At 36.2% G+C, this 26,299-nt stretch overlaps 1 protein-coding gene across 4 annotated transcripts in view; it reads right to left on the minus strand.

Moving 5' to 3' along the window:
• Positions 1-2,807: 2,807 nt before the first annotated feature.
• LOC116175585 (protein phosphatase 1 regulatory subunit 14C) overlaps positions 2,808-26,299 on the minus strand; it is a 100,136-nt gene continuing 76,644 nt past the window's right edge. For all 4 annotated transcript variants that reach the window (XM_031493770.1, XM_031493771.1, XM_031493772.1 and 1 more), the window contains exons 3-5: positions 11,071-11,163; positions 3,637-3,678; positions 2,808-3,582 (exon numbers count right to left, since the gene is read on the minus strand). In XM_031493770.1, the coding sequence (XP_031349630.1) occupies positions 3,541-3,582; positions 3,637-3,678; positions 11,071-11,163 (177 nt within the window). In that variant the 3' untranslated portion in view covers positions 2,808-3,540. The remainder of the gene's footprint in view (positions 3,583-3,636; positions 3,679-11,070; positions 11,164-26,299) is intronic.

The following is a 26,299-nucleotide window of genomic DNA, read 5'->3' on the forward strand; positions in this document are numbered from 1 at the left end:
AAGAAAGCGCTGCCTGGTAGTATGTACTTGGTTCTGAAATCGTACCTCACAGACAGGCATTTTTACGTAAAACTACGAGAGGAATACACCAAGATTTGTCCAATCCAAGCTGGAATCCCCCAAGGAAGCGTATTGGGTCCTGTCCTTTACTTACTTTACACAGCTGATCTGCCCACCAATGCAAATACCACTACAGGAACATTTGCAGATGACACCGCCGTCCTAGCTGCACACGAGGAGCCTGCTGTAGCCTCAGATACCCTGCAGGATAGTCTAAATAAAATGGAATCTTGGTTTAAAAAATGGAAAATAAAGGTTAATGAAAGTAAATCTGTCCAAGTAACATTTACATTAAGAAGAGATACATGTCCTCCAGTTAAACTGAATAATCAACAAATCCCACAATCTGATGATACGAAATATTTGGGCATCCATCTGGACAGACGCTTGACTTGGCAAAAGCATATCTTCACGAAGAGAAAGCAACTCGGACTCAAGTTGAGCAAACTACACTGGCTAATTGGCAGAAATTCAAAATTGACCCTCGAAAATAAATTACTAATCTACAAGACCATCCTGAAGCCTGTGTGGACCTATGGCATCCAGCTATGGGGTTCAGCATCCACCTCCAACATCGAAATATTAGAAAGATTTCAGTCCAAAATCCTACGAATGATTACTGATGCTCCATGGTTCGTTCCCAACGAGGTTATCCAACGAGACCTACGAGTGCCCACGGTCAAGGAAGAAGTTAAAAACTTCAGCAAAACTTACTACCTAAGATTGTGCGCCCATCCGAACAGACTAGTTGAAAAACTGAAAATCGGCGACTACAGCAAAGACCGGCTGAAGCGACGAAATATAAACGATTGGTTAAATAGGCTCTAAGTGAACCTCCTCCTCAGTTAAGTTAAAATTAATCATGCTATGATTAAATGGTTGAAAGGGAGACGTCACTGGACGATCCCTACATGATTTGTAAAATATTGACAACTGTATTACTCATTATCCTCCGGATAGATTGTAATAAAAACTATTATAATAAAAAAAAAAAAAAAAAAAAAAAAAAATTTAGAAAGGTTCAATGTATAGCATACTAAAATTTGAACCGATTTCATGGGGTGGTTTTCGTTTTATTCGACTCCAAACTTGACCGTAACGAGAAATATCACAAAAAAGGGGCATTTTTTGCACTTTATGCGTTCTAAATGTAGTGGAAAAAATATCCTTTAGGCCTAATCAACGCAAAATTAAACGAGCTTTAATTTGATACTCCTCCCATTAAAATAGGTCAACTGGTTATTTTTTTTATTAATCTTTAAACTCGGGTGCACATACTTTTTGCGCCGACAGTAGTCAGATCTTGCGGTACCTGGAAAGAATGCGCGGACTTTTAATTAAATTTCTATCAAGAATCAAATCATTTTCTGAAGCCTCAACTCAAAGTTAGTCGAATACTTAGTTGGAAAAAGGATGTTTTTTCGGAGACAATCCAATGTCCAAATAGAATGTTCAACAACTGTATCTTTGGAAATTAAGAGCCTCAGATCTCAAAACGTCACCATCCGACACCTTGTTGGGAATTGTGAACGCATTCAACTTCTGATTATGTTTAAGAGAGGACCCCCGTTCTAAGCAGACCCATCGCCTGACGGCCTATATGTGAAACGGGGCGGATCGTCCCTTTACGCCTTCAAAAAGTAGGTAACTATGTGGCGATGTAAAAGATCAATATCCAGAAGATGGCACCCTTAATAAAAAAGTGTGCATATCAAGGCGGCAGTCGCCCCAAAGAAATAGGGGAAAGGCGCGTTAATGAGATCATTCAAGTTGGCGGCCGACGCGTCTTCCAGCGGTTCGGCAGCAAATGGTAAGAAGATTCGCCGAAACGCCAGAAGGTTGTCTACACCGCGGTGTCGATAAAAAAAACCGGCGTCGAAGTATGTAAAGAAAAACAAGGCACCGGCGGCTGCATCTCTACCGAAGAAAGTGGCGTCCGCATCCAGGAAGAAGAGAACCGGCGCGGCGCACAGCCTCTTCCGTTAAAAAAACGCAAGCGGGAGGCGGCCTCGTCTCCGTCCAAGTCTCAAAGTAAAGAAAAACAACGCAGTTCTCCACGAACAAACCAAAACGCCTTCAGCCAATTAAAGAAGACAAAGCATATGAAGAAACCCACTACTGACCGTCTAAGAAGAAAACATATTATACAGCGAGGAGATTCTTCTCTCATACATTCTAAGCACCACCATTTTTTTTTCAATTTTGACCGTTTCTACTCTTGTCGATCAAGCACCCTGCAGTAATCAAGCTTTGTAGACTTCCAAATAAATACTATTCCTGTTCGGGGATGGTGTGCTAACGTGGTCGCCACCTTTATCATTGAAAATGTAACCTTTAGACCTAGTGCCAGCTACCGCGAGAATTTTAAAATATCGCCACCCCCCAAAATGTGGGAATAAGATTATTAGACCGTATGAGGCAGTACTAATTTAGAGAGAAGTGGAATATGGGCAGAACCATACACGTTCAAATTTTATTTCCAAGAAGAAAATGGTTGTCCTAGTATTATTTGTACCTACCTATTTTTTCTATGGTGCAAACCTTTCTCTTCTCTCACGAACTTCAGTTTTGAGTGCAAGGTGTCATGCCATTTCCAGGATGTGTAATACTTACGTATTTAATTAATTTTTTCCTATTGACTGAAATTTCCTCCTATTTCAAAGGCATTAATATTAATTTACACAACATGGGCATGTGGTTACAATGAAGGGGCCCACAGATCAGAAAAGTATCTTAAAAGCTCTTCCTTTGTAAATATGAACAGTTTATTTTCTCATTAAAAGTAACATACATTTATTAAATTACAAATAGGTTCTAGTCTAGAATAGGTATTCATGTCAAAATTGAGATGATTGAGATCACATTGATCATTACACAACAGAGCTAAAATTGATTTCCTTTCAATCCAAGTGCCTTAAATCATCATACAACACAAAAAAGCAACATGTTTCGTACCGCCAATCACATTTTGAGCATGAATCTGTATTCTTCGCGTGTTACATTGCAGTCATTCACTCACTACGATAATAATATTTGTATTAACAATTTGACAATTACCTACTAATTCAAACAGGCAGTCAGATATGGTAATTCTACATTTGTATCATTTTTTAAAGACTAGCCATTAATAAAAAAACACTAGCAATTGAAAATCTTACAAAGAAACATAAAAAAGTATACAAAAATTTGTTTAACAATCGTCTTGAGGCAACTGGCCACACTATCAGCACTAAAATAATAAATATAACTGGTTAAAATTACATTTATCCCTATACAGCAACTTCAAACAAATTCTTCTACTCCATATTGTATTGTATCTATCGCATTTGAAAAAAAATTTACTATTGTTCTTAGTCCAAAAAGGGCGGAATACACTTTTAAAAACGACGAACATCGATGTATGGGTAATCACTACGTGTGTGCATTTGGGCACCTCAGTTGCCGGTGGTGTCTCTTCACCTTTTTGGCACTTCACTTAATTTATAGAGTCTTTGCTTTATCTAATAAATCATTGATAAACTTCTGAAACGATAAAAAAGTATTAAAACACTATTATTAAACACTAAAGAGACTTACTTTTACATCATGTTGAGATTTTTTCGCACCAATAAGAAGTGTCTGTAACAAAAATCGGTAATGTTAGTTTACAGCTCGCATAAGTTTCTGATTCAAAACCAACAGGAAGTAACTGACTTTTTATGTCAGTTTTTCCACATCTTATACGTTTTCTCAGTGCATTAGACTAAGTAGTAAAGTACCCACTTCACTCCTGCGGAGTCTCAACCTAGTTAGTGGGTAGTAAGTAATACAATGAACTGCAATTTTTTTCTCTGGGGAACATTTCTTTGCCTTCCCGTTGATATTTAGTTTAAACACCGCAACCGCATGTTGGAATGTTTGCATTTATTTTATGTCTACTATTTTCCATCACGCAACGTGCTTATATGTACACACCTATAAACCAAATCACGTAGGTTTAGCAAAATATCAAAGATGAGTACTATATGATACGGTATATAAATAAACTTATGTAAGAAATTCAAAATCCATAAGGGTTTCTGTTTATATTTCATAAATGGATTAGGATCTCTCCTGCGGGGGAAATCGATGAATATTTATTTCTTTTTGGCAAATATGTTTGCGTTATCCGCGTTCGTTTTTCTACAAAAATTGATAAAAGGATGAAAATATTTCGCGCATTTCTCTTTAGAAAATGACTAACCTTACTAAATTACATCCCTAAATCCACCCCTGCTGTAACACAACACGTTTGTATAACAAACCGCAATTTGCACAAGACTTATGCTTGAGCTTAATTGAAGTACCTACCGTGAAGTTTATTCCAAACAAATGGAATATCATTAAAGATTTCCAGCATTGTAACAGACGCGTATCGATTTCACAATTTTAAATGGAAAAGTGTGTACGAAAAGAAAGGTTGGTCAGAACTATAAAATTTTTATTTACTTATAGATTTCTGACAATAAATTCAAACAGAGGAAGCTGTTACAAGTCCAATCGTTAACCTTCCAGTAAAGAATTAATGGAGACCTTATACATATACATATTACCGACAGATGTACAAATAAGGAAGGGACAAAATTTATTTTATTTGCAACCTCAGCTTTAGGTATATTTATTACTGAATAAATGTTTTCATTATTTTTTCAAACCGTGCAGGCTACCATGCTAGTAAACCAAGCACTAAGACTGAAATTTTAAAGGTCGACCCCCCATATTACCATTGTGTGACTTTCATGAACATTACAAAAACTGTTGTAATCACTATTTTTGATAAAAGAAAGCAAATCTTAAATCTCTTGAGTGTATCATTTTGTTGGGGAACACAAGGGATGGACATTTAGCCAGAAACCCTTAAAATCAATTCGATATGACAGGATGTCCCAGAACGAGTGGGATATTGAGGACACGTGAAAATAGCCCAAACTTCGTCCTCTTGAAATTGCGAATACACCAGAATTGTCATAGACGTGCGGAATTTCACAACTAAAGGTATTTAATTTATATTCTAGGAAATGAAGGTTTTTGCCTTACAATTTTTCCAAAATGAAATGATTATGCCAAAGGGCGCTTTTTACCCTGTGGAATGGAAATTTTTATTATAATTTGACACAAAAAAAAATAGATAGAAAGATTAATTCTAAGCAAAAACTGTTATGTAATTTTGCTGTAAAATCAATACTTTTCGAGTTACTCGCGCTCAAAAGTTTCACTTGTCCATAGTAAAGATCAATGTTTTTAATTGGTTATTCGCGAAAAGCTCGAAAAGTATACATCTTATAAAAAAATTGTGCGAGAATACCTAGCGGGCATATTTGCCGTTTTCCAGAAAATTTGCCCGATAAATATCCTCGATTAGGGCGTTGTGCGATCCTGTAGAAACGAACAGTTTCCAACTTTTGATTTTTTGTATGCCGTACATCCTTGAATTCGTGATTAAAAATGGTACTCAATACAGTACGTAGGTACTTTTTTTACGGGCCATATAAACAAATAATGTTGATGATGATTTCTCCGAAACGAAATGTTGTACTGTAACGGTGTCTTGTAAGTTGTAGAGCTCAAAAAGTGGCAATGAGAAAGTGTTTTTTTTTTAAATTTTTTGGGTTTGTTCAAATAACAGAAAAAACACAAAATCAGCAAAAATTTGGGTTTTTCTGTCCTATTTTCGGGTTTTTCTTTAATAGCGTATTTTTTCCCTAATTTGACCATCTTCGTATACTTTATGATTTCAGAGATCCCCATGGCCCACCCATACCTTGGACACAGTGTATATAATAGTTTTTGGCGAAAAGGGGTAGTTTTCACCCCTAAAAAATGAAGATCGTTCATGAGCCTAGTATAGATTTTCGAGTGGAGGATAAGTAGAGCTAAATTTTACTAAACAGAACAGTTTTTGAATTTATGAGTTTTTTTTCTAATGTTTAGACAATATACTTCTTTCACAAATGAATAAATCAAACGGGATAAACCCACGACTTTCAGGATTTGCTTCACCACCTAATATCATAGACTTAACATGAATGTTAATATGTAATACCTGTTCAAAAAATGTATACAAGATGCTCATTCAGGAACTCATATTCATTTCGGAGTATCGGAGTTTTGAAAATGTGAAAACTTAACTGCTTACGCCCTTTTTCCTCATTGAATTCTATGGTGGATAATAACGACAGTTTGCAATAGCATCCATATATCTAAAATAAATAGTTTTTGCAGACAATTGCAGTCGTTGTAACATTCCTTTTCCGTTGGTTAAGAATACATAGGTACTCTCAAAAAAACAATTTTGTGGGTCAAAAAATAAGACACAAATGCATTGTCATACTGGTCAACATATTAACAAAACAGGGCGCTGTAGACAGCTCATTAAAGCGATTCAAAAAATTATGAAAATAGTTTTTTCTACTGGCGAGGAAGTATTGAAGTACGACGCCTTTGGGACCGAGTACTCCAATTTGCGAGTCACGTAGTAATAACTAATAATCATTTCAATAAGTGTTGATATCTACACTACCTTTAAATGTTGTTAGCACGTAAACGGGTTACGATAAAGTTTTGTTTACACCGTTTAAGGGTAATGTGCGAACAGCGAAAAACGCGAATATGAATAGATAAAAAGCACGTGTTGATTGGAGGCATCGCAGAAGATTTATTATGGGAAATTAAATCTATAAATTTATTTTCTATACATTTTTGTCTGATTTATTTCGGTTCACCAGACTTTTTAAAACACATGCGTGCGAGATCGTGATTTTGGTAAGAAAACTCCACTAGTGGAATCGCACCTGTTGTTTCCCGCCTCTCTTATATGATATCGATCATAAACTGACTCATTGTGTGCATATAGGACAACGAGTTGATTCACATACTTATTTTTGACACCATGCATTACGCTAATAAACGGAAAGCAAAAAGTAGGTGTGCGTTTAATTTTTGGCGGAATTTGGCGTCCAGTGAATGAGTCATTTTCACGCCAGCATATTTTCATAAAACGTATTGTTTTCGAAGGGAAACCTAATTTGGGTAGTACGGCGCTGGAACCTAGACTCACAGGAGTAGCTTAATTATAAATCCATCAGGATATTGTGATTACGGCCGATGTGATAATTGGTAATGAAATTAGGAAATCAATCAATAGTTTCCCGTTTTTGCTTTAAGGTCTAGTCCCATAATCGCGAGCTGTCTAATTACAATATACAGGGTCCTGCAAGCTGCAACAGTGCGTCGGTCTTTCCTAGCTCATACCTGGTAAAAAATATAAAAACTTTCTTTTGTGCAAATTCAACTGTAGATAGTTGCGCATCTATACCTAAGTAAAATTTCCGAATTTCAAACTGCCATAACTATTTCTTTTCAAATAGAACTATCACCATTTTATTTCGCTATTCGATAGTCTTTTCTGTTTTCATTAATTTTTATAAGGGCCGTCCTGTGTCTACTACGAGCCCTAACAACTAATTGTTGGGACAAGCCATTTAATGTTTCGTTTAGAAATATTTAATTGGAGCGGCAACGCTTATTAAAATTATTAAACAAAAAAATGAAAGTTTTAATATTGAACTATGTATTACATGCAACAAGAAAGGTAATACAATATACAAGTAGTTATAATAAAAAAAATGACAAAGGTCATGAACAATTGTTGACAACTATATGTTGGGACAAAACCAAGGATGTTTAGTTCAATACGGTGTTACATCTCCTTTCGCCTTTACAACCGCTGCTATTCTGGCAGGCATAGTTGCTGCTAATGTTTTACAAAACTCAGGTGTAAATTTAGTCCACATATCTGCCAGTTTTAACTTTAAATCTGGAACTGTTCTTTGAGGATTGTTTCGTAACTGCTGCTTCATCTTATGCCAAAGGGTTTCAATAGTATTTAGGTCTGGACTACTAGAAGGCCATGACAAAACTGTGATCCCATTCTCAGAGAGCCATTTTTGAGTTGATTTGGCTGTATGACAAGAGGCTCCGTCTTGCTGGAAAACAAAATCTTCCTCGCCATACAGCTTCTCGATACTCGGAAGAAGCCTATTCTTTAATATGTTTTGGTATTTCTCTGCGTTTACAGTACCGTCGATAACCTCAAAGTATCCCAAACCTTTCGCCGACATACATCCCCATATCATAACCCCTTTTGGGAATTTCACGGTACGTTTAATGCAATCTGGGTGAAAAGCTTCATTTTTGGATCTGATTACCCGTTTTCGAAAATCCCCCACACATACATCGAATTTTGATTCATCGCTAAATATAATTTTTGACCAGTCGTCTACAGTCCATGATAGCTTAGATTTCGCCCATTGATATCTGTCTTCTGTTTTGTGGTAAGAAGTGGTTTTTCCTTAGCCTTTGTGTGATAAAACAATATTCTCAAAGAAAAGTTTGTTGAATTATTATGACATACCTTATAAAATTTTAGTCCAGATTTGTGTATCCATTGTCTGCAACATTCTCGCGAGAGTTTTAATCCTGACTCTTCGTTCCACTGTGCCGTAATGTCTCGTAACGTATTTCTTCGTCCTTTTTTGCACAATTTTATAAGAGATCGTTGATTTCTTGCTGACACTAGCTTAGGGCGACCTGAACTTTTACCCTTAACACAAATATATCCGTTTTCTCTATAGTGTTTTATCACGTTAAAGACCGTTGATTTTGCAATATTTAAAGCTTCGGCAACCTCACGAACGGTATTACCTTGGCAATACTGCTTTACAATGAGTGAACGTAGGTGCGAACTTGTCGCTGCACCGCGGACCATTTTTATGACAAACTATTATCAAAATAAAGCTATGGAATATGTAGTTGACAAATGACAAATATTATCATTGGTCCCAAAGCCCACTTAGTGAAATTAACTAGCTACTACTTATAAGTGTGGAACATCGTCCCAACATTTAGTTGTCAGAAGTTTATGTACAGAAATGAAATAATATCGTCCAAAATGCTAACAAATTGTGGAACTATTTCATTTATTCGCATTTATGGCAGTAACACAGATACATTTTTATATACTGCCAAAAACCGGATGAATAGGTGTGTAAACATAATTTTTTCTTAGCCATTAAACGAAATGAAATGCTTGTCCCAACATTTAGTTGTTAGGGCTCGTAAACCTCTAGTTTTTTGGTTATTCATTATATTTCACAAAGAAAAAGAACCCACCCATTAATTAAGTACATGTTATGCACCGGAGTAGGCTGTAACAATAAAAATACAAAAGAATGACCGAAAGTAAAACAAGTGTCGCAAATTAATTATTTACTGCCAGCATACTCCCTATTTCGTAATAAATAAGATTAATTAAAAAAAAACTGATTCACCTTTTTTTAAAATTCACGTTTCAATTAATTAAGGTCCTTTGTGAAAAATATTAAATAACCTAAAAAACTGCGAGGTTTAGACACAGACGGTCCTTATAAAATTAATGAAAACACAAAAGACTATCGAATAACGAATAGCGAAATAAAAAAATGGTTTCCATTTGAAAAGAAATAGTTATGGCACTTTGAAATTCGGAAAATTTTACCATTTCATGTGAACACCCTGTATCACTAAATCCAATTTTCTCATTAAATGTCTTTAGTTGTGCCAAGTTAAACTTTAGAAAAAAGGGGGGGGGGACGCATGTCCTACTTTTCATGGTATTCTAATGAAAGGTCTCATCCAAGTCAATATGGTTTGTACAAACTATAACTTTCCCGTGCGACTTTTTTTCGAGATCAGTGAGCGACGGGGCCGGCAGGAACCGTTTTCTACCAACTATATTGCCCTTCTTTCTGTCCTCTTATCAAAGTACGTGGCGGAGGGAGGGGGGGAGGGAATGGAACTACTTTTATCCTTCATGATACTCGAATGAAAGGTCTCATCGAAAGGAATTAATATCTACCAACCATATCCCTCCTCCTCGACATCTTATCGTTATCGGGTATATTCCCTTATATCTCAAGAACGGATTGTCGGAAGAGGGTACTCACAAAGGCGATTGAGACGTCTGCAAGAAATATATCCATTGGTGATGTCAAAAGAAAAGCTATTTTGGTTTAAAAAAATGCACAAGAGTTTTGTTGTTGTTTTTGTTATTCAGAATCAGTTAGCTATTAAGAAGAGATATCAGAAATTTCCGGTTAGCCACGTAGTTATTTCTTTTTGCCTGTAATGTAATGATTTATTTAATGAATATAATTAAGTCAAATTTAAATCGAGAATTGATTCCTCCAGCTTAAGCAGAGATATGTGCAAGTGCAAGCAAGGGGCCTATTTTTCATTGTTTAAATATACTCTAAACTTTAAAGTACATTTAAACAATGAACTAAACATTTATTTGTTCACCGAACAGTTGAATAAGTGAGTAGGAATATATCGCTTTTAATTAAACGTCAAGGCATCAGGAATTCGATCTATTTATTCTCATACAAATTACCAACAGAATTGAAAAATTCGAAACCGTTCGCGAGTTATCATGTACACAAGTGGACGGAGTTACAATCAACATGTACACAGAGGGACGGACATAATGTCCCAATGACCAAAATTCAGTTTGTCAGTTAGGCCTTTGACCATAGTCTACCATTACTAAAAACAGAATGAGAAAATTCGAAATCGTTTGCAAGTTACTATGTACACAGACGGACGGACGGACAGAAAATCAAAAATCACGAACTCGCTTTTTGTCGCTCGTTAAAGTATAAAGAGATTTGTTTAACGTCTGTTTTAAAGTTATAACGTTACAGTGTTATTAAGAATGCGGTCATCCGATAAAGGAACCAGTATTCGAACTTTTGTTACGTAAAAACCGAGAAAGCGTCAACTTTATAGACAATAAAAAAACAAAACCAATAAATTGTAATTGTTTTGCAACAACTAGGGGCTATAAATTAGATACAATAATTAAATATGTACACCTTCAGTTAAATTTTATGGACATTGCAACAATTTTTTACTTAATTTATTAACCCAAAAAGTGTTCTACTACCTAATTCGTACCTGTAAATGTCTCCGCCTTTCCTCATCGTTGTCCATATCTAGAAGTTCATCTATATCTACTTCTACTTCATCGTTTACATCGCCTACCGTTTGCTGAAACAAAGAGAACACTAATTACTTATGGTGTTCACAATATCATTAAACACACAGCAGGCAGGTACGCAAATTAAGATTAATTAAATAACGCTTTACGCGGCGTGTAATACGGAATCACTTCCCCTTTTAGTTAATAACGTGAAGTTCACAATTAGAGTTTAAACAATAGGTTTTGTTGAACAAAATGGGCTCATAATAGAAACTACATGTTCTTTTTTAGTTATTAGCTTCTGTCTGATGTTCTCATCATTTCTTTTTCTTTAATTTAATTACTTTATCAGGTGGAATCTAATATTCGTTTGTTATAGCCGCAAGAAATTAATGATAATTACAGGGCAGGTAAACTACGAGTAGCTGTCGTACTGAAATGTCATGTGTTTGATATGTTTCTTTTTTTAGTGTGTCAATGAAGTGATAAAACAAATGAAAGGCTAAACAAGATGTGGGTCGGTGTTGGGTGTCCCTCAGGGATCCCATTTAAAGCCTTTACGTTTAAGATTGTAATGAAATTGACTGGTCTGGGGTAGTTAAATTTCTAAACATATTCGCATTCGGTTATAAATTATCACGTAACGACGTCGTGTGTAATACGAGTATGTAAGTTTATAATTGTTAATTACAAGGAATCCCAATTAAGTAACACTCGTGCATAAATCGCCTTGCAAGATTTTCGGTAGATAAACAAAAGTTGGTACAGTAAATAACGTTGATTAAAACACAAATGTAGCGAGCGTATCTCTCAGACCCACCACATTAACAGGTTAATTACAATGACTAACTACCATGTGTAATATATGGACGCAGAAGTTCAACAAACCATCAGAAGCTCTAGTTTACAGCGTCCTTGAACCAACTCAGATTTTCATTTTACTATGCCTTCGTTTCACATGGAATGGAGATTCATGCAAAGTTTAGTAACTGTATTGTTACTCATCGACGATTATATTGTTTTTGCGCTTTTAATTCGTTTCCCGGCTTTATTTACATAAGATTTTTATCTGAAAAGGTCAACGCCATTAAATACACACGGGGCTAATTGTAATACTACATGTTAATGAGTAATACTAATCTTTTTTAGAGTCAAACCTGTTCGCGTTTCTTAATTGGGGCGGAATTTAATTATAAACGCTTTGTTCCAAGATGACTAAACCAATAAGTACGTGGGTGACTAAATCTTCTCACGGGCAAAATGTAAAGAAATACCTGTTGAGTGAGAAACTGTAGAACGGCATTCACATATGACGCATCCAATCTTTTACAACTCAACGAGTAAAAACGGAAGAAAAACAATGGATTATGAATATTATCTTTACATCGCACATGAATAATTTCAGAAATTTCTGAATTGACTTTTTTTACTTCGTTCATGCTTTACGATATTTTCAATGACAAACACTTCTTTCAACTTGGAATACCATTAAAGACCGAGAGCCATCTGTAATCCAACATAATTAAAACAAAACTCTAATCAGAACTCAAAATTTGTATAAACATTTTTGAATGGTTCTCCTTGGCATTTGAACTACCTATTAAAAATCCTCTTAACGTTTTAATTATCTATTGTAAAGTTTACCACAATTTTCGATTACGGAAAAGGTTCAGATTGATTGAGGGACCCTCCAGAACAGCCAAAATTCTCACAACAATCAATGCGGATTTTTAATATTGTTTTGGTGCCGCGTTACCACAAGAATTCCGGTCCCAGTGAAGTGCGACAATTTTGAAGTGAGTTAAAGTGCCCAAAATAGCAAGTATGGGCGTATTGCGATGGAGTAGCTGACCACGGAGCAGTTCGATTTCGCAAAAGCCATGAAGAGGTCTTATCTAACCTGAAGAAAGAAGTCCAATGAAGATCAACCTGTTGCAAGATGGAGAAGAGTTAAATAACCTCAAGACACTCAATCCTTTCCTCGATGCAACGGAACTATTAAGAGCAGGGGGTAGATTAACGAATGCAGCCTGCGCGTCGACAGAAGAGAAACACCCTTTTATCATTCCTCCAAGAAGTCATTTGTTCACATTAATCGTAAAGGATGTCCATGCCAGAACCCTACGGTTAACAAAAAATCGGGCCCGTCGGAGCTCAGAAACTACATACGCTATTTGAGATTCAACCACAGGACGGCGCAACAATAGGGAATCTCCTACCGACACTGGAGTCTGGACTACACAGGACACACATGGGAGGGTTTTGGGAAACGGCGGTTAATTCCATCAACATTTGATCTTCTGCAATGATTTTTAGCGGAACTATTTTAAAGACTTATCAGGATTTAGAACTATCGATGACCTTTTCACAACTCTAAAAAAATTCAATTTTGACGCGATGGGGAGGGGGGGGGGAGGCTGCGTCAAGCGGGCCATGTTTTCAGAATGAATTCATCCATTCACAAAACGACAAAGTGACGCTGACCAGAATGCGTCAAGACACTGTGGAGGAGTGTCGGATAAGAACCAGCGGAGAATGAGAAACACCGGTTACTTTTGTCACAGGTAAGTATCATTACAAAATTCATAGTCCACCGGCAAGAGAAGTTGTAGAAGGAGAATGAAAATGTGCTTTGCATAATTATAAAAGGGCGATACAAAATCAAATTAAGCCAGCCCCTTACTACAAAGACCTACTTTGAGAAAGTTTATAAATAAAACATGAAATAAGAAAACGTATAGAATTTCATTATGGTTATACGAGGAAAGTTTGACGCTATCAGGCTAAAATTAGAAGGTTTGTCTTACAAAATTTGTGAATGACGACGATCTCTGCGGTAATTTTAAGCGTACCTGAATTTAAAATGCGATTTTGTTTATGGTGGGTAAAATTACATCCGACAGTTACCAAAGAACAGTAATCACTTAAATTGTCACATCGAATTCTTTTTTTTTGTATTCCTTACATTTTATACCAAATCGAATCTTGCTGTAATTCAATTTATTTGATTCTTCGTTGACCCTTTTTTTTTCAAATAAGGGAATTCCAGACAGTTCCGTAAAAAATCGCGGACCAAGTCAACACAAATAATAAACAGAATGCCCGTGTAAAGTTTATTGGTTTAAAGGTAGGTACTGCATCACAATTATCCACGATGAAAGCGAGTTGGAAGGTAAAGTCTCGGTTGGATCAATACTGGGTTCCGTTGTGAAGCTGTAGAAAGTGTTGTTTGTTTCAGTCCTACACTAATGCTTTTCTAACTATTGTGGCTTTTGAATCGAACCATACGACCAAAACGATTCATTAAGACATGAAAAATTAAATTTTCGAAAGTAGATTCATTTACGATACAACAGCTTTCATCAAAATGTTGGCATTGTGCTATTTTTCAAGTCTGCTAAAAATAAAAGCTCTATAATAATACATACAAGACTTTTCTTTCAAAACGAACCACCGATTGTAATGAGTACTTTTAATAAAAAATCAAGAATTTTAACACACGTCCATTTAGATAGCTAGGGGAAGTGTTAATGGAAGGTGTCTGAGATAGATACAATTATATGAGTAGTTTGTACCCTGTGTTACTGAATAAAGTGACAAAAATTAAACTGTTTCAAACCAATCCAGATAACGAGCCACAATTCACAAACACAGACGGACGGACAGAAAGTGCACATGAGTAAAATCTAATCAGTTAACCCCTTGACCATTATCTACCTATTACGGAAAACAGGATTGGAAAATTCAAAACCGTTCGCGAGTTATCATGTACACAGACGGACGGACAGAAGGTCCAATGGACGAGTATTGACGAAAATTTAGTCAGTTTGTCCCTTCACCATTGTTTACCTATTGCTCTAAACAAAATTGGAAAATTCGAAACCGTTCGCGAGTTTATCTCATGTACACAGACGGACGGACAGAAAGTTCAAAATCATGACGTGCGTTAATACATGAGGACGTCAAGCAAGCCGAGAAAACCTGAGACCTACCATATGAAATAAGAGTTTGGAAAGTTTAACAACCGAGGTAGAAATTTGAGACGTCATGAATCCGACCCTGAAAATTAATGAAGCTGAAGAAACTGGAGATTTATTGAGAAAAATATTCCCAGCAGCGCTGATGCACCAACTAAAGGAAACAAAATAGATTTACAATATGAACGGCTGTAGTTATCGTAGAAACAGAAGAAAACCAAGGGAAGAAAACGCCAAAAAAGTTCGGACTGGCCGAAGAAGAGGCGAGGAATGCCGAGGAAGGTAACAAAGTTAGAAAACAAAGGAAGACAAGTGAAAACCTTCTAAAAGCAAAAGACCGAAGGAATCTAGAGGTCGTACTGTTACGAAATGGAGGTGAACATAATGAAACGGTGCTGAGGTAGTCGAACAAATAAAAGAAACCAAAAGTATTAAAAACGTCAACAAAGCCGAGCTAATGTAAAAGCTCGAAAAGTCATAAGTAATAAAAAACCGAAGCAACCAAAAGAAACGAACAAAATTCTCGAGGTGATGAAAAACAGAAGAAGCTAAAAAAGAACAAAAAAACAAGGAAATCGAAGCAGACTGACAAGCATCCAAAAAATTCGTAGGAGCATAGTAAAGCAAAGAAGTTTGTGAAAAAATTATACTCGTGTGAGATCGAAGAGACTTCTGCGCATTTTTGTGTGGCAGATCAGTATTCTATTAGCCAGTTTTGACTCGACCATCCATATGATCTTGTCGAGGGCTACCACATTGTCTTTGTGGGTACCCACTTCCGACGTCCCGTTCATCCGCAATTCGCATTTTGGTGGATTTCGCTAAAAACCCTCCACAAAATAGTACCATTGAATAAGTAATTACTCACCTCTCACAGGTCGAGCTTCTATTGGCGACGCGAGAAAGAGAAACCGCGATTGGAGCGCCCCAAAGCCGACGTGCGCTTTACAAAAGGTGGTCAAAAAAAAGAAAATCACCACGTATGTATAACACGCTCGTAGATGGCGCCCAGATGTCGCCGACCCCTTCCCTAAAGTTGTTCATTACACGGCCCCAGTAGGTACATGTACACTCCTCGTTTTTCTGCAAGCGTTCTTCTACGGGACCGCATTTGCTGCCAGCCAGCCGGCCAAAGTGAGATTAAAAGCTACCTTTTTACAAATAAATTGGCAAAAATGAGTTACAAGAGTACGTTGTTTAGTACGCTATTTTCGATAGCGGGAGTGTTTTAACATTTTGATTTTCTCATGTACAGTTAAAATCTAGTTTGTTTGAGGGATAGTTTTTTTAAAATTGTATGCGGTTTAGTTTAGCGAATTCTTATTGATGTATACGAGATGTTGAATCCGCATGTTTAGGCTCTTTTTCGTTTCCTTCCTTGCTGGTAGGTACTTTGTAGTCTGTCACGTGGAAGTTTAGTTCTATCCATCGCTAATAAATGCAATGTTGAATTTATTGCAAAATCTAAGCATTAATATATTATGGCGAGTAACCGGATAGTGTGTGATACGTGAGTAAAAATGGCAAATCACCTTTTATATTGTACGTTTTTAGGAATTCCCTATTCGCTTTCAACAATTTTGCTTCTAAGTCGTTGCCGTATTATTATGATTATTGTTTTAATTTTCCTTATTAATCGGAGGAAGGTTGATGATGGTATAATCATTATCATTAGCTCATAAGTTCATTAAGAAATAACTAATAGAGACAAAGGTTTATTATGCGTCGTCGTCGCTTAATAATCTCATAATAGTGAACTAATGATAATAATTGTGTAAGCCCACCATAAATGTTGTGTGTTAGAAAGGAATTTGACACGTAATTTCTTTATAGTGTTTTAGTTTTTAGTTTAAATTCGAGTTTAAGTCCAAGTGCAATCTCACGTTCACGTTTCATTCCTCGTTTCATTCATTGGAGCTTAAGAGGTTTTCCGTAACCTACCCGGCATATATCATTTGGAAATGCAGACGTGTATCCACTAACACTTTATCCGAGATAACCTGTAATAAATAATGCACGGAACGGAGACAATGACATTAAATTTTTTTCTAAAATCAATCAAGTTGTGATTAATTAGTTTAATGTCATTCCTCTTCAAGGGTTTATATCAATGTTAATCTTCTTTAAACGTTGAAAAAACAGTTGTGTATTGATACATCATTGATTCAAAGTTTGAAAGTAGTATAAATTTGGGTATTCTTCTCCTCATCACTGGATTATTTTGTTGCTGGAAATTGCAACTATTTATTTTATCGCTTTCCTTCAATACTTCCCAGTTTTATACGAGGTAGGTTCAGTAATTTAAAGAAACTGGGTGGCGCTCAATTATGTGATAAGTTGCGGTGAAGTGCACGAAGATTTTTATGTCCTACCAAGTTAAGAAGATGCTCCCTTTGTATGTTGCTGGCCATTTATACGGTGTGTTTGACAAAACGCAGTGCCGTCTTCATTCACGTCACGGGGAGGGAGACTAGAATCCAATGGCCCCAAGTCATTACTGAAACACACCTGCTTGGTGATAAGTATACAATGACCTTACTATGAAAAGTATGGGGAGGATAAGTTACAAAGGGAGGTTTTCAATAAAAGGTGAGTATAGTAGTTTTGTGGCATCTTAGTAATTGAGCTATGACCAACATATCTCCCCATTTATTAATAAACCCGTCCTTACACCATGTCTCTTCTAGTAAAAATTAAATTGATTTGGGCAGATGTGGGAGTGTAAGTGCTGAAATTGAACGAAACAGTTACCGCACGATTTAACTTAATTCAGCTACACGTAGGTACGTGCTCTAAAAATCACTACACAAAGAAGCACGCTGACGCCGTACATAAATATTTCATTTGTCACGTCTTTACGGTGCAATAACAAGAAACAGTTATTTACAAACAATGAGTAATACAATTTCCACCTGGATCACCTGCCAACACAATGATACATTCCCATAGTAGAAGTTTATTCCCACAGTCTACGAGTTTTGAGATTATTCGAATCACATTCGGAACTTAAAAACCTTTTCCAACGTTATACAATAACGTCATTGGCAAATGGCATTTGAATTAGCTTTATAAACATCACCTACGCAAAGTGACGTTAATGGAATTTTTTTCTTGTTTGTCGTAGCCCATTATTTATTGAAATACGTCAAAGTTCAACGATTATGCCAGGGAATAAAAATGAAACATTTTTCACAATTCAACGGAACCTCTCTTAATTTTCGAGCTCTGATACTTATGATACTTTGGCATATTTGAATTTGAAATAAATGAAGGCTTTTCGATACATTAAAAAACCCGGAATTTTTAAGCGCAGATCTCAAACACACGGACGGACGGGCGGACGGGATTCACGTTTGGAAAATACTGCTAAAAAATAACCGCTAAATTCACGCCAGTCCATCAAGCATTTTTGACTTCCTAGTTTAAGAAGCAAAAAAATGGGCTATTGTTTGCATTTTCTCCGCCTGTCTGTCCGTCCGGACCCACTTCTGCGGTTTTGAACTGCTTTTCAGGGAAGTCCTGGAATTTTTTGTAATAGGTAGTCTGTATCTTGAAGGTGTGCCAGACGGCCATCAAATGTTTCTTAGAGGGAGCTAAATTGACAACTCGCCGCCCCCAGATTGATGCCGCAATAAAGCACTACACATTTAGAATCTGGGTTTCTTTGAAGGCGTTAAGTTGTAAGTACTCCGAAACAACATCCCGAAGTTCCCACGAGCACGGAGCAAAATGGGACCGGGGTATGTGTAAAAAAGCATTTCCCAAACACGGTACGAACTTCGCCGGGACAAAGTTTGTATAGAAGATACTTTCCAAAAAATTGTACGGAAAGACGTACAAAAACAATTGTTCCCATTTCCAACATTTTAAATCGCAATATAACCAATAGATGGCTAAGATGGCACCGCATTACTATGAAAGACGCGCAGTGACTTTGTAGAAGTGAGGACAATAGAATATCTAATTTTTAATTAGTTGCTGAGATCGGCGGCCATGTTGCATCGAGTATATATAATCATTGTTTAAATACTTTATAGTTAAACAACCATATGGAAATATTACTTGAACGAAATAAGTAGTTCTGGTCTAGAAAATCCAGTTGGCGCTACTATCGTGGTCTAAATAAGTAGTGACAGTTTACGACGAAAGGTTGCGCTTTATCATTACAGACTTTTTAGTAAGGCCTGCAAAAATCGTCAACAGATGGCTCTCCTTCAATGTAACCCGATCGGCTACACAGCGTAACTGAGGCGACCTTGAGTAAGAATGCAAGTTGTAACTCTATACGGCTACGATTATACTATATAAACAAAACGCTGATGTTTAGTTCGACAGCAAATTCCTTTTACTTTACTGTTAAGAGAAAGAGTCACATATTTTATTTAATCTTTATTTGAAGCTCTAAAGTAAAGACCGTTTTTTTTCACTGCGCTTATAATAATTAAATTACGTAGGTACCTATGCGTATTACTTGTTTTTACCTATTGTGTGTTTAAGCGAATTCGCATTTATAATAATTTTTGTTCCGGGGTGAGTTGGTTGCGTTCAAACAAGATAAATTACGATAATTAAAATCTGGTAGTAAATTTTGCTTTAAGTTTGTATTAAAAAAAGCATGCGACGGTGCAGTAAATACACTCTGATTTCAAGTCCCTACAATACAATCCCTGTAAAAGGTAAATCGTAACATTTGCCCAATTTTTTTGACGTAATGTGGATTATTCACATTTAACGATCCTCGAGATCGTTTATAATTTTGTATTGCTGTCTGTCTGTCTGTCAGTTCAGTGTGCACGATAACTTTGTTTAAAAACGTCCCATATCCCTTTGAAAATTTTAACACAAATCAGAAAGGTCGTTATTGTTTTTCAGCTACGTAGAGGTAGACAGACTATCGAGCCAAAAACAATTTCGAAGATCGTTCGGTATTCATTTGTATGGGAGTTTACCCAGAATGTATGGATTTTATTATAAAGTCTTTAAACAATGCTATTATTAGAAGTCGAAAAAAAGCTGAATTCAATTGAAATGTATTTCGTTACCTTTATACCTATTATTATTTGTTCAAAACTCTAAATTACACTAATTTATTAAGGATCTTCAGAGCCTTTATAGTTTTGTATTGTCCGTCCGTCCGTGTGCACTATAACTCTTTTTAAAAGTGACCGATCATGTTGAAATGGCGTACGAGTAGATACTTTGGACATTAAGGTCGTATCGAGGGTCGGACGCTATTGATTTTCAGGAAGCTGGCTCAACAGGAACAAAAGTTATAGGACTTCGAGTGAAACGGGAACAGGAAACACTGTGGGCTCAGTATAATAGAAATCAACATATTTTCATTGCCTAGGTCATGTATCGAGTTCGGACTGTCGCTAGATTATTCCCTGACACTTAGATGTGTAACAATTCAATATTCTTCTCTGTGGTCTAGGTCAAAAGTTTTAGAGCAAAATGTACCCAAAATTAGTCTTCACACATGAATTTAGAGTTGTAAAAGCTTTCAATGCCGGAAACATGAATTTGATGTATTTTTATTGACCATATGTATTCTGATCAAATCATGTCAAAATCGTTATCATGCACCAAGATCGTTGGGAAATAGACCAAGAGCATTATTATGATGCCCTAGATTCGAATTTATTTATTAGTATTTTGCAAGGTTGAAATAAATGGACGTTAAAAACGTGGTGGACCGAGTTAAGGATCCTTCAATATTTAGCACTAATCCTTGAAATCGATTGGTGAAGGATTAACGTCGCTGTTTCTTTTCGTTTTCAAGTTTAGACGAGGAACAGATGGATATACGAACGAACAGACGGGCGGACAAAACCATCACATTTCATCACACATCACACAGCAATTTCTTTTGAAAAATTCCTTTAAAAGGAAACCGCGCGTATATATGCGTTAGGTCTACTTGTACGTTTTGCCATCATTTTCTGGAATATAATTACCAGTGGTTAGAAAAACAGTTGTGACATGGCTATTAGAGTAAACAACATGCAAAAACCATCAAGTACGTGGAAGTAGAGGTCAACCAGGCCCTATTTTTTGTCATTGAGATATTTTCAAAGAGTAATTTCGTTCGAATTTTTTCAAAATGTGATAATTTTAGATATGTAATTTCTCTGGAAATGGCTGATGGTGGCAATTATTCATTTTAGAGAACTTGTCTAAACGTTTACTGAGCGAAATTTCGGGTTGTGTTTTCTAAAAGTGACAGTTCTCATTATTGACTACTAGTTAGGTAATAATGTCCACATTATTAACCACTTTGAACAACTGCCGATAAAGCCTACTTTACAAGTGGAAAAAAGGTTCATAATCATGTCATCAGACGCTAGTAGTGAAAAAAATCAATTTACTGGTAGTGAAATCATTTATCAGAAATGAAAAAAATTGCATCGTTTTTCTGTGAATACGAGATTATCAAAGAAACAATGCTTGTTTTGTCTTACAAATTTGTTGCATTTATACAGAAAAATTGCACATAGGTTCCTTCTTCTGTACAAATAGTAATTTAGATACATTTCCAATGTCCATCGTCACTGCAGTCCGCACTTTGTCCGCGTAAAATAGCTTCGGCACCAATGAATCATGAATCCCGTCGCACCTGGCAACACTTTGCAGTAGCTGTAGGAAAATGGCGAGGGCTGTTTTTCTTAAGTGATAATCTTTTTTGTAACTTGCATACAAACAAATAGTTATGCTCTCATCATGCACGGTTAATAAGTAAGTAACTGTAATTTCATTTTTGCATGCAACGGCAACTAATACAAAAGAATGCAAGTAGGTACATAATCACTAAAATTTCTACCAAAATGATAATGGTTTAAATTCAAAGATATTTTGAAAAAAAAAGAATTAGCTAAGTAAACTTGGCAAAATGGAACTTTATTACTGAAACGGCAACGTATGCAGTCTTTTATTAAAGGGATAATCGTCTCGTGGCATATAATGTAAGATAGCTGTAACTTGATATACCATCATTCTAAACAATGACACCTTATATATCTGCTTATCAACACCGACATTCCTCTAATATTTTTATACTTTATCCTTGTTTATAAAGAAATGCGTAGTCAAGTTGTGATCCTCAACTTTTTTAACGTACTTTTGTTTGTTATTAATAGAGAACACCACTTGCCGGATGCAAAATGCGGAAGGTACAGCTGTATCAAAAGAAATATAACGGCAAGTATTTTTACATTGGATCTGTTCAACTATAAAGTATTTAAACAATGATATAATATAGTGTACTTGTCATACGTGTATTCTGTGTTGCCTACTTCTAATTTGAATTTTCAATGGAACGTGGCGGCTAGGCTCTTATTGTCGCCATTGTCTATAAAGTCACTGTAGAAAGTAGTAAATAACTACAACTCGCGCCAGGAAAGATTGCCAGTCCCGGAAGTCGCTCACATGTTTAAAGAAACACAGATTGTAGACCGGAATCAGGGTTTCTGTGACCGGCAATCTTTCCTGGCGGGAGGTTTATTTTTAATATAAGTAATAGATGACGCCAAAGCGAAATTTACTGCGGTTCTAGAAGAATCTATACCGTTGCTTCACGCGAGAGGCGAAAAAATAGACGGTCAAACGTATTAATTCCGTATGCCCGCGAAGGTTTCTGATGTATTAAACATTGGCAAGGTGAGGCGCTACAGCCGCCGAAACGAGAGGAGACAAGGCGAACAATAGCACAAGTACTTAAGTCGGTAGTTAAGAAACCATAAAGTGTAAACCAAATTAGACTCACTCTGGTAGAAGTGGTGGTATGGATATATAAATTTTGTGAGTGATATTACGAGTAAAAACGAATACTAGAAATAGTATTTTCCTGTTCCAAGTAACCAAAAATTTAAATGATGTACCCTGTATGTTTTTACTTTTTTGGATTCTACAGACAATTTTACACCTGTTGGCAATTTAACTCATGTTAATCGCATAAGCCGCAGTGCGGTCACTTTGATAGCGGCAAAAGTTTCCTATAACTTTTACAGAGAAAAATACACTATACGTCGTCTAGTATAAAAACAGTCGTAGGTAGCCGCCCACTGCAAAACATGTTTTTTTTCTTCGCATGAGCTAGATAGAGATGAAAATATAGCATAATTTGTTAGTGGTTTTTTCACTTATTCATTTTCTAATCAATTATTGGATTATCCGTTCCCATATAAATAGTTTGACATTTGTCAATAATTGATTGGTTTGGTGAATTTCTTGTTCGTTAAATTGTCCTGCCGAATTACACTGGAGGTTTGTATTTCGACCGAGTAAATTTGTGTTGTTTAAATTCAAATCTGTTTCCTTTAGCAATTTGACTCGAAAATCTGTCAAACTATATTAACCTATTAGTTTTCTTAATCCGTAGCAGGCGAAGAAAAGGAGGTTTGAAAAATAAACATGGCCCGCTATTAGCTCCATTTGTGGCCCGTACGAATCGGTCGATATAGAGGTCGGGCGACGCGAAGTGGAGTGCGTGCGAATCTTGAGGTAAAAGTGTGCTTTTTGTGTGTTCAAACGGTTTCATTCGGGAAAACTAGGAAATTCAGTTTGAGGGCACCGTGGGTACCCAGCTCGAAAATTAAGCAATGCACCAAAATCAGTATCCATTGTACCCCTTGCCGTTTCAGGAATGGCAATTCTGAAAGATCAGCGCCAACTTCACGAGAGTTTCGAATAAATCCTCAAGATCAGGGCCATCTTCACGATATCCCCTAAAGGATTGGGATAAACTCTTGAATGATCAATGAGTCTTTTTCAGAATTCGATATATCTGTACCAAAACTCTCCCAATTATACTATAGGTAATTATAATGTAAAAATGTTTAAAAGCTAAATAAATTACAACATGACAGATTTCCCAATCAAATTAGTGCACACATAGCGAATTTGATATCCTGATATGTGTTGGATTATTTGCACATATGCAGTAATCGAAAATGCATACAATTTAATTCTTGTATATTGAGCTAATTGGTTTAAATTGTTGCTCAATCAAGCTTAACACTAACGAGGTTTGTCAAAATTCGGATTGTCATCAATCGAATTGACGGTATAAGAATACAATAGGAAGTGAGGAACTGGTTTTGGTACATTGGCGGACAAATATCGAATTCTAAAAAGGCCCACGAATCGAATCGCGTTTTCTGAAAACGCCAAGGGTAAAATGGAAACTAGTTTTCAATTCTATTAGAGGGAGTCTGTCAATTTTAAAAGCGACCAGTGCTAACATATCAGAAATGTGAAACAATATACAGAAATACTAAAAACCGTGCCGAAGGAAAGTTTGGGGTATAAAATAGCATGTGAGCGAATCCGGTACTCATACTTTGCGCCCCATAAACCACCCCAATCTCTCCTCCAAGCGGGTTTGATCGGATATTTTTTACATTTTCGATATACTACCTACCTACCTCAAATTTGTTAATTAGGAGGTGGAAATTATAGATGGGATATTGTACGAAAAGGGCAACATCGGTTGCAGCCCACTTCAAAAATACAAACGTTCCAATCTCAATTGACATCTCACATGTCATTATGTTTTAACTCCTTTCATGAAAAAGAACTGCAAATAGAATTCGAAATAAAAAACGTTTGTGTATACTCTGTACACATCACAACACAATTCGAATACTCAATTGAATAAAAAATAATGTATGCGCGCTTAAATTCGCAAAAGTGTTTATTGAAAACCACAATTTCCCGTCGTTCCCAGTAAAAATATAAATGCCAAAGGGGAAGTGCACACATTCCGACATTCGGTTTCTATCTTTAATTTCATTGAAAAAAAAACTGTTTTCATTTCGTAATAAATTCGCTAATATATTATGCACATACCGTAAATAATAAATTGTGGTAAGGTTAAGGTTAATGAAATGAATTATTGCGCCGACATGGTCGCACGAAACGTGGGTAATTATATATTCCGACTTGAGCAATACGCAAACGTAAAATCAATTAAATAATAAAACGAAAACGGGATTAATGAGTCGTTATGCAATTATATTGATTGGATCCGCATCGACCTTCGTATTTTGCAAGACAAAAACAACGGAGTTTGAAATCAGGGATTTTTGCTCATATTTATGTAATTGACCCGAGTTTCTTCGTGGTGGAAAGTCGAGAAAAATTAATTTTCCTCGTTTTTACGTACCTATACGTTCTCAACTTCATCTTTTATGGAAGCGGTGAATTTCGTTATATACCAAACGAACCCCTCTGTTATTCGTGAAAAAATAAGGTACCCGCTCGTATATGAAGCAACCGGATAACAATTTGTTTTAATAAACGAACTACTTTTAACAACCGAATACGGTTGCGAGTTTTCTAATTCAGTTTTACTTAATTGGTAGTTACGAAATGTGTTTTGAAATTTTAATTTCTTTTTTTCCATTTTAATTATCCAGACTGTGCATTGTTACATCACTCCCTTCCATTACTCTACAAGCTGCATAAAAATTTGCGTTAAAATCGCGACTTGTTTCGCAAATTCCATAAATTCTAATTAATTCGCGTGTTTCTATCTCCTACAGTGCGATTAGAGTGCCTTTGATCAATAAATCTTAATGTAGCGCAATCAAACTTTTAATTGATTTTGTTCCGTTTTCCCTTTAAGTAATAAAACAGCTAGAGAGTGTCGTTTTGTTAATGAGGGCTGTTTTTGTACATAGAATAACGCTCGGTTTATTGGCTGTTCGCCAAAGAAAGTTTTTCAAGCGCCTCGGTTTCGGATAAAGCTCTTTGGCGACGCATTCTTCTCGAGAGAGACGGTCGAAAGAAAATGAGGACATCTCCAAGATTTCAAACGACACACGTGGTCCTAACTGAAATGAGCACCTCCTACTAATCCAATTTACGCAAAACCTCCAAAACTTGAAGGGGGCACTAGTAACTCCGCTTGAAACGTCTCTCTGTAAGAAAGTAGATCGGTAGCTGATGGACAAATTAAAAATACTGAAACTTGTCTTCTGTTCTGAATTGGTTCTTTGTTTACGTGATGCTGATATTTTCCTTTTTACTAAACCCAGAAATTAATTTTTTAATTGAGGAACTGGATTTTTGATTATTTGAAGATTCTTTAGTCTCCAGTTTTAATTTTTCTATTCCTGGTTTTCAGTTTCATGTGTTAGTTCTACGTTACTAGTTCTTTTTATCGCCAGTTTCCACTTCACAATTAAATACATGCAGGTTTCACTATCCTGTTTGCCTATGGTTCCAG

Source organism: Photinus pyralis, unplaced genomic scaffold, assembly GCF_008802855.1.
Source record: "Photinus pyralis isolate 1611_PpyrPB1 unplaced genomic scaffold, Ppyr1.3 Ppyr1.4_LG7, whole genome shotgun sequence".
Classification (NCBI taxonomy): domain Eukaryota; kingdom Metazoa; phylum Arthropoda; class Insecta; order Coleoptera; family Lampyridae; genus Photinus; species Photinus pyralis.